This window comes from Thalassophryne amazonica, chromosome 6 (assembly GCF_902500255.1).
Source record: "Thalassophryne amazonica chromosome 6, fThaAma1.1, whole genome shotgun sequence".
Classification (NCBI taxonomy): domain Eukaryota; kingdom Metazoa; phylum Chordata; class Actinopteri; order Batrachoidiformes; family Batrachoididae; genus Thalassophryne; species Thalassophryne amazonica.
In genome coordinates this window covers 64,056,761-64,070,249 of record NC_047108.1, presented here as the reverse complement: position 1 = coordinate 64,070,249, position 13,489 = coordinate 64,056,761, and the positions used below count along the sequence as shown (strand labels likewise).

Sequence of the window (13,489 nt, the reverse complement as noted above, 5' to 3'; positions counted from 1 at the left end):
CTTTGCTGCCATCTATAAAAGAGCATTACACCATCTGCCACACTATTACAGCACATAAACCCGATAATGGTGATATTTGATAATTGCCCACGGCACCCCTGACGATCGATCACGGCACCCTAGGGTGCCGCGGCACCCCGGTTGAGAATCACTGACTTAGAAGAGAGAGATCTAATGTTTAATAGACCACATTTAACTGATTTAGTCTGTGGTGCAGTTGAAGGTGCTATATTATTTTTTCTTTTTGAATTTTTATGCTTAAATTGATTTTTACTGGTTATTGGTGGTCTGGGAGCAGGCACCGTCTCTACAGGGATGGGGTAATGAGGGGATGGCAGGGGGAGAGAAGCTGCATAGAGGTGTGTAAGACTACAACTCTGCTTCCTGGTCCCAACCCTGGATAGTCATGGTTTGGAGGGTTGCCGTCTCTCCTAACAAGACCAGGTTTTCCCCAGAAGCTTTGCCAATTATCTATGAAGCCCACCTCATTTTTTGGAAAACACTCAGACAGCCAGCAATTCAAGGAGAACATGCAGCTAAACATGTCACTCCCGGTCCAACTGGGGAGGGGCCCAGAGAAAACTACAGAGTCCGACATTGTTTTTGCAAAGTTACACACCGATTCAATGTTAATTTTAGTGACCTCCAATTGGCGTAAACGGGTGTCATTACTGCCGACGTGAATTACAATCTTACCAAATTTATGCTTAGCCTTAGCCAGCAGTTTCAAATTTCCTTCGATGTCACCTGCTCTGGCCCCTGGAAGACAATTGACTATGGTTGCTGGTGTCGCTAACTTCACATTTCTCAAAACAGAGTCGCCAATAACCAGAGTTTGATCCTCGGCGGGTGTGTCGCCGAGTGGGGAAAAATGGTTAGAAATGTGAACGGGTTGGCGGTGTACACGGGGCTGTGTAGGGCTACGCTTCCTCCTCACAGTCACCCATTCGGCCTGCTTTCCCGGCTGCTCAGGATCTGCTGGAAGGGAACTAACGGCGGCTAAGCTACCTTGGTCCGCACCGACTACAGGGGCCTGGCTAGCTGTAGAATTTTCCACGGTGCGGAGCCGAGTCTCCAATTCGCCCAGCCTGGCCTCCAAAGCTATGAATAAGCTACACTTATTACAAGTACCATTACTGCTAAAGGAGGCCGAGGAATAACTAAACATTTCACACCCAGAGCAGAAAAGTGCGGGACAGACAGGAGAAGCCGCCATGCTAAATTGGCTAAGAGCTAGTAGCTACGCTAAGCTAGCGGATTCCTAAAAACACACGAAGTGAATAATGTGTAAATAATTTAGAGGTGATTCAGCAGAGGGAGTGCTTTAGTTAAGGCACGTGAAGATTACACTGTGAAACAAATCATTATCTAGTTATCTAGATCAATCTAACTGCGGAGATTAAACAGCTAACAGATACAGCAAAACACCGCTGTGCTCCGGAACAGGAAGTGATACAATACCGCAGTGAGAGCCAACCACCAGTAGAGGCAAGCAGATATTCTAAATATTCAGACAGATCAACAGATCATCTCATCCTGCTCCAGCCTGTGTCTCCTGCTTCATTGCCTTCACAATCAGCAATTTAGTTATCATCAAGCCTCCGTAAAATAAACCTTCGGTCATTTTTTTCACCTCAGCTTACCGCATTCGAGTCCACTTCTGTTACCCGCAAAACCTGACAGAAGTTTCTGGCCACATTATGGACTCAGTGGGAGCAGACCCTATCTACGAGGCCCTCAGCTGGCAGACTCTCTTGGGACATCATCACCAACAACTGCAGTCCCTCAATGAACAACAACAGACCTTGTCAGCTCAGGTAACATGACTCTGTTCACAACTGTCCGCACTTACGAACCAATCAGCCCAACCCACGCCAGCGCCACCTCCATCAACACCACAGCCGACACCTCTAGTCTCCTCACCATCCCTAGCCGCTCATGAGTCATTTATTTGCAATACTGAACCATACTCCGGAGCCACAGATAAATGTTTGACATTTTTATTGCAGGGTTCTCTTGTTTTTTCTCAACAGCCATCCACCGATTAATCAAAAACAGCCTACCTGATTAGCCTGCTCTAGGGGGAGGGCGTGTTTGCCTGGGTAACAGCCCTCTGGGGAAATCAATCCCCCATCCTGGACTTATCCTGGTGTTTAGGAGGGTCTTCTATCATCCAGTGCATGGGCAGTCGACCTCCAAAAGGCTCTTTTCACTCTGTCAGGAGAACTGTTCAATAGAGTTCCTGGCAGTCAGGGACGAACCCGAGACATTAGATGACTTGCTATTAAAGTCAACAACCAATTGAGGGAAAGACAGCAGGAGAAGGGCCAAAAGGCAGAGCACGCATCTCTCACTCAGATCCCTTCACAACAGGGTCTCATTCCTTCTTCTTCTTGCTCCACCGGAGATGCACTCGCCTTGGCTACTGCACCCCCTGCCAAGGAGCCGATCCAACTTGGCAGGGCCAAATTAACACCAGAAGAGAGACAACACAGAATAGCAGCGGGGGAGTGCATCTTTTGGAGTAATAGGGTCACATCCTTCGTGATTGTCCAGTTCTACCAAAATTCAACACTCATCAATAGACTCTGGACTACTGGTGAGCCAAAGACAAATCTGTAGTTCCAAAACCTAGCAAACTCAAATCCCAGCAACCATTTATTTTGATAGTCTTCTTCATAAATTGCGTTAATAGAGTCCAGCGCTGAAGCTAATTTCCTAGACCAAACTGTTACCAGCCAGGCCCACATTCTAGTGTTGAATTCCACAGACCCGTATCAGTTAATGCCCTCAATGCCTTCCTGTCAAGAGTCTGGCAGCAGCATTTTGAACCAATTGGAGACCCCTAATGCTGGATTGCAGTAAACCAGAAAATAGAACATTGCAGTAGCCCAATGTAGAAGAAACAAATGCATGAATCAGGGTCTCAGCATCAGCCATAGACAGGATGGGATGAATCTTCGGTCGAAGAAAGCAGTCCTCATAATATCTCTAATATGGAGGTTAAAGGACAACATAGGATCAAAAATTAGCCCAAGGTTCCTCACTTTGCCAGTGTGATGTATGACACACGAGCCTAGGCTAAGTGCTGGCTGGTCAAATTGATGCTGATGTCCAAGGTTGGGTAGGATTACTCTGAAAGAATACATGTGGATTACATGTATGTATGTACATACATTTGGATTACTTGTAATCTGATTACTTTTGGATTACATTTCAAAGTAATCCTACCAAACCTTGCTGATGTCTCACTAGACCAAGAACCATCATTTCAGTCTTGTCAGAGTTTAAAAGTAGGAAATTGCTAGACATCCAGGTTTTCACTGATGCAAGGCAATCTTTTAAGGATTTTATGTGGATGAGATTACCATCAGTTATTTGCATATATAACTGAGTATCATCAACATAGCAATGAAAGGTCATCCCAAAACACCGCAGTATGTGCCCAAGAGGTGCTATATAAAGGGAGAAAAACAGAGGGCCTAAGACAGGCCGCTGTGGAACTCCAAATTTCGTGTCACTAAGGTTAGAGGTAGTGTTACTGTACAAAACACAGTGAGAATGACTGGTCACGTATGACATCAACTATGCAAGGGCACTCCCAAAATGATTCTCCAGCTTATCAAGTAGAATAGTGATAGTGAAAAGTATAGTGATCCACGGTATCAAACGCGCCATATAAAAGTGCTACTTAAATGCAGTCCAAGGACACAGACAGGTACAGTAGCATGAGTGGGATTTGAAACCAGGTCTACATATTGGCAGATCAGCTCCTTATCCACAAAATTGGCAGTTTACATGTACAAGAATTATATAAATCACTTTGTGACAAAGTAAATCTGACAATATAAGGGGAACACATGATAATCACTGAGCTTTCAGTTTTGACACAGGCTCATTTGTCAAAATTATGTGCACATTTGGGCTGATGACATATCACTGCGCACCATCAAGGCATCAATGTTATTTTGTGGCAAAACGTCGCTGTACTGTAATGAGCACAGCTATGTAAAAAGGATAAGGTTGACAGAATGTGATTATTCACCACACCGTCTTAAGTGAACTTCATTTAGCCCTTTTTGCAACTGCTGGAAAGTGCTATCGGCATGGCAGCTTGGTTTGGCACTCTCACTGTGCAGTTGAAATCAAAAATTGAGTACATGGTGCAAACAGCTATGAAAGTGATGGGCATAAAGATTACGTACCCTTTCCTTCAAACCATTTACGAAGGTTGTGCAATTCAGTTGGCACACAGGAGGTTAAATGACCATCACACATTCTGTTCTGAGTATAACTTGTTACAAGACCTAGCAAGCAAGTGCAAAGCTGACAGTCTTACACTGTCATTCATCCTAAAGTCCATCAGGATTGAGTGATTTTTTTTAATGTCACATATTTTATAGGACTTTTTGAATTTCATAGGGGACAACTCCGCCCCTTTTTTGCTGCTTCGGCTGCTCTTTGCTTCCTGATTTCTATGTGGAGCCCAACTGGAAATTGACGGGAACATGTGGACATGAGACTTTAATGGCACATGGTTGCCCATTCCTGATTTAACGCTTTCCACTGGCCCCTTACAGTTGTATTGGCAAAATACGGCTTTGAATCAGAGAAAGGCCGGCCCCAAAAGTAAAACCTCTATCTTGACTATACAAACCATAAAATTTCAATTCTATTAAATTTGAACTCAAATTTTAGCACCAAATCACAACAAAGTCACCCCAACACATTTTACATGGGTATGGTCAAAACCTTACCAACCTCTCTGAACAAGCACACGGGCAACAGTGGTAAGGGATAACTTCCTCTGGCATGGTTTTTTTGTTTGTTTGTTTTTTTGAGGAAGAAACTTCAAGCAGACCAGACTCAGAGGAGTTTCTAAAAATAGAAACAAAATAAATTCTCAAGATAGTCACTCACCAAATTGCCTACAGACAGCATGTCCTCAAAGTCCGGTGTCATGGGGTAGTGCTCCATGGCCATGAAGAGGGTGTTGAGCACAATACAGATGGTGATGGCTAAGTCAACGAAGGGGTCAAAGACTATGAGGTTCATTATCTCCTTGATCTTCAGCCACACGGGGCAGCACTCCCAGATCAGGAATGTGTTAGAAAATTTATACCAGCATGGTGGACACTTGCGCTGAGACTCCTCCAGTTCTGAAGACACATTGCAAATCACACATTAAAACCAAATGTACTGGTGTGGTTGAGCATACTGCATGCAATGGTATTAAATGATAGAAAAAAATTTATGCACTGTATGTATCTGGTACTGTTGGATATGCAAAGCAGATAAGCAGGAAATTCATGTCAAACTAATCAAACAACGAGAGCAGCCCTAGGTAAATAATAATGAGTGCAGGTAAATAGCTGGGTTAAAGTGGCAGTACCCTCCACTAGTGTGTTGGTAATGACGCTCATGACACTGTTGGCCCGCTCTTTCCGCCCAAAGGAGGTATTGAGCTGGTCCACAGACACCATCAGGGAGCCCGACAGCTTCTTCTTCACCTCAACCTCAGTAGTCGGCTGTCAGGAGGAGAGGAAGAATCAAGCACCCATGGAGAGGACATGAACACCATCCCACATCACCACCGGTGGCCGGCGGAGGGAAGTGCACAACAGCAATGGGAGGAAAAATTAGTCGAAGGTCAGAGTTTGGGGACGGGCAGGGCATGTTTTATCATTTGTATCTCACTGCTGATTTCAAAGATATATATGTGTGTGTGTGTGTGTGTGTGTGTGTGTGTGTGTGTGTGTGTGTGTGTGTGTGTGTGTGTGTGTGTGTGTGTGTGTGTGTGTGTGTGTGTGTGTGTGTGTGTGTGGTGTGTGTGTGCGCTGTAAATTCATGCAGTTCTCAGCCAAAGTGGGAGCAGTGGTTTCGGCCTACTTGACCTAATTGTGTTTGAATGTAATTAGCTCATCCCGATTAAATAATAAATGGACTGCAAGGGGGAACCACTTCTGCATGACTGTATATTCAGTCCTATCATGCAATAATGGAGCCTTTGCTATCATTGCAATATAATTTTAGGTTATTTTACAAAATATCTCCCAAATATTGCCATTTTTAAATTACGAGCAAATTGATGCTGTCCGCCTACTGTGAAACCATACAACTTATATTGCAACCATAAAATCAAGTGCATTGTCAAGAAATAATGTGGAGGCAGGTCGTTCAGTTACATCCAGTTGTCATGCATGAACATGCTCCAAGTCAAAGAGAAGGAGAGGAGATTACAGACACCATAGCCATTAATCTGCTTATCTGTGTCATGCTTATTGTAATTTTAGCACTATTTCTACCATGCTAAGTAGCATGAGAAACAGCTAATTTAATAATGTTGACCACAGAAAGGTAAAGAGACAAGGACAGCAGCCCTCCTTGTTTAATTTGGCTCTCTTAATTCTTGATTTATATTAGCGAGGCAGGTAAAAATATCTGCTCTAACATGCTGGTCCCCACTGTTTCCTTATGTGGTTTGATTTGCACAAGTTGTGTATTAAATCATATTCAAGTGTTGCACTTTATGCCAAAATGTATTGGGTCATCAGGGAGCAGCAATAGATGTAGTTTTGTTTCGTGCCTGTGTAAATGTGCCATTTCTGTACACATATATGGACATGTTCAAAGTATTGACAGCATTGTTATCAACAACAAGCACCAAGTGTTAAGAATAAAACAACAAAATTGCCAAGACGTCACTGATAGACCCAGCTGTACTAACCTGTCAGTCTCAGGTTTGGCTATAGTATTCTCAGTATATACTTCTATCTCCATCCTTTGCCTGCTGTTTGAGGGCAGCATACACTGCGAGGGGCTGGGGGAGGGAAGGCACGAGCGCTTAGCCAAGAGATACATACGGACTTAATGACAGAGGATAGAGAACCAGAAAGAAAAGAACGGACGAGAGGGGGGCCATGCCTAGATAGGTCTACTCTTTGACTTCCTTACACTGTCGTCAGAAGCTGCCTTATCTATTTTCACCTCAGGCAGAAGGCGTCCACCGGGCCCAGGGCCGATGAGTGACACCACGCCATTGCAATCCACAGTGCTGTTCCTTTTCCCGTGGAAGCCGCTGTAGCTGCTCCGCCGGTAAGGGCTGAACAGAGAACCGCGACGCTCCTCGCACTCCTCTACTGTACTGTGCTCATCATCGGCAAACTCGTTCTCGGAGCCCACGTCCTTACTGCGGCCCTTGAAACTGAAGATGCTGCTCTTGCTGTTATGGCGGGATAAGAAAGGTGAGCCAGGGATGCTGAGGAGAGACTGCAGAGAAGAGGAAGCAGAGGGAGATTTGTGTTATAATTGTACTTTGATGTTTTTATGCTGTTTGTCATTAATTACAGACGTCGGCCTGAAAATTGGATTTGGGAAAGGAAATGCAATGGGGACGTTTTGTACGAGGAATCATGGTCTTCCCAGAGTGAGGGAATCGTATAATAATGTCAGTGATATCCCATACTGTCAAGGGCTCGCACACACATGGGATACAGATATGATATAATTTTGGGCTGTTAGTAGTGTTGACCAAGATATAATAGAATACTCTAGGTAAAGAGAAATTGGTTTATTTTAAATCATCTGCCTGAGCAAATGGTGACTGAAATATAAAAATGTTTGTGAAATGACCAACTTCATCTTCTACAACAACTGATACTTGATAAAGCCCCGGTCACACGGCACTAACGAAGGACACCAAATCCAAAATGAAATGAGAAAACTAGACTTGCATCGACTTTCAGAGGCATCGTTTAACCGTCGTCCAGCTTTGTTCCTGTAGCTGGCGCTTCGTCAGAAATTTCAAACTGTTGAAAAATATGAACGAATCTCGACGACAACCTCAATTCGATGGTATTCCATTTTGCTTTCTGTGTTGATGGTTCCTCATGATTTGCATAGTTCCCATAATCAGCGTTCCATTTGACTGTTGTCTAACTTTGTCCAACCTCCCAAGTACGATGTCTTACATGAACATTGACGATATCTGAACGGATCAATAACTAAAGATCCGACGAGCTGAACGTGACTCGTGGGATGAAAAGCAACGTTGTCATCAGCTGCAAGAACGTATTTTCAACTACTTTAACTATTTACACACATTGCAGCCATTGCGGCCGGTACTGCCGTGCGCACATACACATTCCAGCCACAAATGGCTGGAACGGCTGTGCATGTGGCTGGGATGGCTGTACGCACACGCACGTTCATCATGAATGTTTTGTTTTGATTTGTTTAAAGCGTCACGGTTGATGTTCGCTTCATTTTTCTTTTGTTAATTTCGGTTTTGTTTCATTTCTTTATGCGCTTTTGATTCGCAGGTTTTTCGGTGATGGGAGGACTGCAGGATCAGTCGTCCACTTTTTCTGGACCATTTGTGATTTTGTGACTTTTTTCCTTCATTCAGCTATCGTTGTGTGCCGTGTGACCAGGCCCTAAATTAGACAATACTGAATGTTCCTTGCCTTAAAGGTGTATAACAGGCAGAAGTATTTTAGTTCTCCAATGCAACACAAACTGTAAATGCCAGTGGAGTCACTCCCATTGAAACTTTCATAAAATAAAAACAAATTCATGACTCAATCAAGTTCCTGGTGACAGTAGCCACATTAGTCAGTGACATGTTGATAGATATCAGTAGCATCTCTGTTCTAATGCTGTGCTTCTGTAGTTTCTGCATTTGCTGCTTTGTTTTGGTGATTGAGAAAAATGTGATTGAGCAATAAAAATAATATCTCGACTGATTTTTGAGTCACAGAGAGACTAGTTTTATCTACTTAGATTTTGAAGTATTCATTTCTGAGATTTTACACATTTTAGAAGCAGGGATCTTGCCAGCAAAATTATCTACATAAACATCTGCAGCCATATATATATATTATATATATATATATATATATAATATAAATATATATATATATATATATATATATATATATACGAGGGCTGTCAATAAAGTATAGGTCCTTTTTATTTTTTTCAAAACTATATGGATTTCATTCATATGTTTTTACGTCAGACATGCTTGAACCCTCGTGCGCATGCGGTGAGTTTTTTCCACGCCTGTCCGGTGATGTCATTCGCCTGTGAGCACTCCTTGTGGGAGGAGTCGTCCAGCCCCTCGTTCGGAATTCTTTTGAGAAGTTGCTGAGAGACTGGCGCTTTGTTTTGATCAAAATTTTTTCTAAACCTGTGAGACACATCGAAGTGGACACGGGTTCGAAAAATTAAGCTGGTTTTCGGTGAAAATTTTAACGGCTGATGAGAGATTTGAGGTGATACTGTCGCTTTAGGACTTCCCACGGAGCGGAGACGTCGGTGCAGCGCTCCCAGGCGCCGTCGTCAGCCTGTTCAAGCTGAAAACCTCCACATTTCAGGCTCTATTAATCCAGGACGCCGTGAGAGAACAGAGCAGTTTCAGAAGAAGTCGGTTTCAGCATTTTATCCGGATATTCCACTGTAAAAGAGATTTTTTTAATGAAAGATGTGCGGATGGGTCCGCGCGTCAGGACGCAGCCGCGCGGTTCGGCGGCACAGGAAAAACACCTCCATGTTGATAACCATTTGTAAAATCCCGTGTTGATAACCATTTGTAAAATCCAGGCGGCTTTTGATGGCTTTCAGTGGAGTGAGTATATGAGAAATTGTTAACAGCTGGACATGTTCCAACTTGTCCCTTAAGGCTTCCAACAGAGGTGTTTTTCCTGTGGCGGAGCATCACGGCGGCTGCGAGCCAACGCTGGAATCCGCCCCGCACGTCTTTCATTAAAAAAAAATCTCCTTTAACAGTGGAATATCCGGATAAAATGCTGAAACCGACTTCTTCTGAAACTTCTCTGTTCTCTCATGACGTCCTGGATCAATAGAGCCTGAAATGGGGAGGTTTTCAGCTTGAAACAGGCTGACGACGGCGTCTGAGAGCGCTGAGCGACGTCTCGCTCCGTGGTAATGCCTTAAAGCGACAGTATCACCTCAAAATCCTCTCATCAGCCGTTAAAATTTTCACCGAAAACCAGCTTAATTTTTCGAACCGTGTCCACTTCGATGTGTCTCACAGGTTTAGAAAAAAATTTTGATCAAACAAAAGCGCCAGTCGCTCAGCAACTTCTCAAAGGAATTCCGACGAGGGGCTGGACGACTCCTCCACAAGGAGTGCTCACAGGCGAATGACGTCACCGAACAGGCGTGGAAAAACTCACGCATGCGCACAAGGGTTCAAGCATGTCTGACGTAAAACATATGAAATCCATATAGTTTTTGAAAAAATAAAAAGGACCTATACTTTATTGACAGACCTCGTACACTTTTTTAAAAGGCATTTAAGATTTTCTAAAATATATGTCACAAAATAAACAAATGCGCTTAGACACCATTACAGTTTCCTTACCTGGTTCATAATGGAAGACTTTCGGCCCAGGCGGTTATCAGGGAAACGGAAGCGGCTCCTCTTGCTGCCATCATCTGACTCCGATTTGACAAATTTCTCACTGTCACCTTTCTCCTTCTCCTGCTCTTTCTGCCTCCATTTCTTCTTGCGGTTGCGTCGCTCTTTGGCGCTTTTAGAACTGAGCTTCGACATCTCAGACGAGCTGCATGACAGCCGCCCCCCCTCCATCATCTTCTACTGCATCCTCTGACACTGTGCCTGCTGATGTTGCCATGGCAGCGGTCTGCTAAGAAGAAAAAAAAAAGTGTGAGCATAAAGTTAATAAATACTTAAATTTGTGTCAGGAGTAGTTTCTTTTAGGTTGCTATAAAGGTCAGGAGGCTGACCTGAGCTTCCTCTTGCTGTTTCTTGAGCTGCTCCAGCATGGCCTTGAATTCCTCCTCTTTCTGCTGAGCCTCTTCCATGGTGGCCTGATTCTGCTCCTCGTAGGCCATGGCCACCACAGCCAAGATCAGATTCACCAAGTAGAATGAGCCCACAAAGATCACCAACACAAAAAAAGATCATGTAGGTCTTCCCTGCAGCTCTAGAGTCTGTTTGGAAGGCAAAGTAGTCAAGGTAGGAGGAGAAGGGAGTGGAGGAGACAAATATGACATCTGATATAAATCTTCAACCCTGAGTCAAACTCACTGCTCTGTGCCTCTCCCAATGGCACTATATATATATATATATATATATATATAAATTCATTGGTTAATGTGAGGGAGGGCATGGGTTCGAATTTCAGAGAGTATACACACACACCACACACAAAGATATTAATACAGCAATCTGGAGGTAGAAACTGTCATTGTATGATTTGTACTTTGGCGAATGTAGTGTAACATCAAAAGCCCTTTGATGCTAGCAAAGTATTAAAGTCTTGAAATAACAATAGATAGTCAGGCACACTATGAAACCGAACACTCCATTTTAATACAATAATTAAATTAATGTAACTCAACTTTGAAAAAAGTCATAGTCACTCATTTCCATTAATTAAACTAACTCAAAAATGAATTGCTGTCATGACAACTCAGTTCCTTTAAGTGCATTTAAAGTTTTTTGGCATTTAAGTGTTGGTGATGTATTTCCAGTGCATTCCATTCACTCATTTTAATTGAGTTTATGTAACGGAGGCCAGCAGGTGTCACTGTAAAAAATGTAGTTAGTAACCTCACTCCCAACAGCTCAAAAGAATTCTCTGATGACAAGGTCAGAGCCCTGGTTTTTAGCCTTCTGGTTAGAGAGTCCAACTTCCATGCCAGAGATCGTGAGTTCGTGTCCCGAGGGGAGCGAATGGGCGGAGTCAACAAGTAAAGCCAAGAATGCATAAAAAAAAAAAATCTAATCCAAAATTTAATGCAAATTTTTAGGTACTTCACTTTTTTATTGAAAAAACATAAACTAGATTTACATAAGTTAATTAACTCTAAATTAAGTTACTAAAACTTAAGTTGGGCAAACTCAAATGGTTTAAGTCAATCAGTTTCCTCAAATGGTTAAGGTTCAACTAACTCATTGAGTTTTACAGTGCAAAAACACAACATGTAAAGTACAAGATGAACATATGTTTCAGTAGCGGCCAGCGATCGCCTTAGTATTTCTTCTGTTTTTTGTTGATTAATGCTGGCAAATTGTACTGTATTTTTTGTCTTTCTGATGCCTGATTCTGTTTTTTCTCTGTTTAAGGTGCAAGCTCCATCCAGAGATGGGAGTTGTATTTGTGTTGGCGACCCTCCTGTCCCTGTGCACCAACAGCAATTCTTGTATATTCATCTGTGAATTCTTCTGTAATTTATGTTTTGTAGCAGGGCCCAAGCAGAGGGTCACCCCGTTGAGTCTGGTCTGCTTGAGGTTTCTTCCTCAGAGGGAGTTTTTCCTTACCACTGTTGCTCTTGGGGTTGGTAAGGATAGACCTTACCTGTGTGAAGTGCCTTAAGGCAACTCTGTTCTGATTTGGCGCATATAAATGAAAAGAAATTGAAAATTGAAATTGTGGGGTGCTTTATTAGAATCCTTCAATACAATAATTTTTTTTTTATTTTGGTAACTTTATTTCCTTTATATGTTGGGATATCTGCATGTTGGCTTTCTGGTTAGTACTACAACCCCTGGCAAAAAATATGGAATCACCGGCCTCAGAGGATGTTCATTCAGTTGTTTTAATTTTGTAGAAAAAAAAGCAGATCACAGACATGACACAAAACTAAAGTCATTTCAAATGGCAACTTTCTGGCTTTAAGAAATACTAAAAGAAATCAGGAAAAAAATGGTGGCAGTCAGTAACTGTTACTTTTTAGACCAAGCAGAGGGAAAAAATATGGAATTACTCAATTCTGAGGAAAAAATTATGGAATCATGAAAAACAAAGAACGCTCCAACACATCACTAGTATTTGTTGCACCACCTCAGGCTTTCATAACAGCTTGCAGTCTCTGAGGCATGGACTTAATGAGTGACAAACAGTACTCTTCATCAATCTGGCTCCAACTTTCTCTGACTGCTGTTGCCAGATCAGCTTTGCAGGTTGGAGCCTTGTCATGGACCATTTTCTTCAACTTCCACCAAAGATTTTCAATTGGATTAAGATCCGGACTATTTGCACGCCATGACATTGACCCCTATGTGTCTTTTTGCAAGGAATGTTTTTACAGTTTTTGCTCTATGGCAAGATGCATTATATCTTCAAAAATGATTTCATCATCCCCAAACATCCTTTCAATTGATGGGATAAGAAAAGTGTCCAAAATATCAACGTAAACTTGTGCATTTATTGATGATGTAATGACAGCCATCTCCCCAGTGCCTTTACCTGACATGCAGCCCCATATCATCAATGACTGTGGAAATTTACATGTTGTCTTCAGGCAGTCATCTTTATAAATCTCATTGGAACGGCACCAAACAAAAGTTCCAGCATCAGCACCTTGCCACAATGCAGATTCGAGATTCATCACTGAATATGACTTTCATCCAGTCATCCACAGTCCACGATTGCTTTTCCTTAGCCCATTGTAACCTTGTTTTTTCTGTTTAGGTTTTAATGATTGGCTTTTGTTT

General features: G+C 42.6%; 1 protein-coding gene across 1 annotated transcript in view; it reads right to left on the bottom strand.

Moving 5' to 3' along the window:
• The window catches only part of scn8aa (sodium channel, voltage gated, type VIII, alpha subunit a), a 223,578-nt gene that overhangs the window by 72,084 nt on the left and 138,005 nt on the right, over positions 1 to 13,489 (bottom strand). The window contains 3 exon segments of the mRNA XM_034172325.1: positions 4,921 to 5,159; positions 5,393 to 5,528; positions 6,955 to 7,269. Of these exon segments, the coding sequence (XP_034028216.1) occupies positions 4,921 to 5,159; positions 5,393 to 5,528; positions 6,955 to 7,269 (690 nt within the window).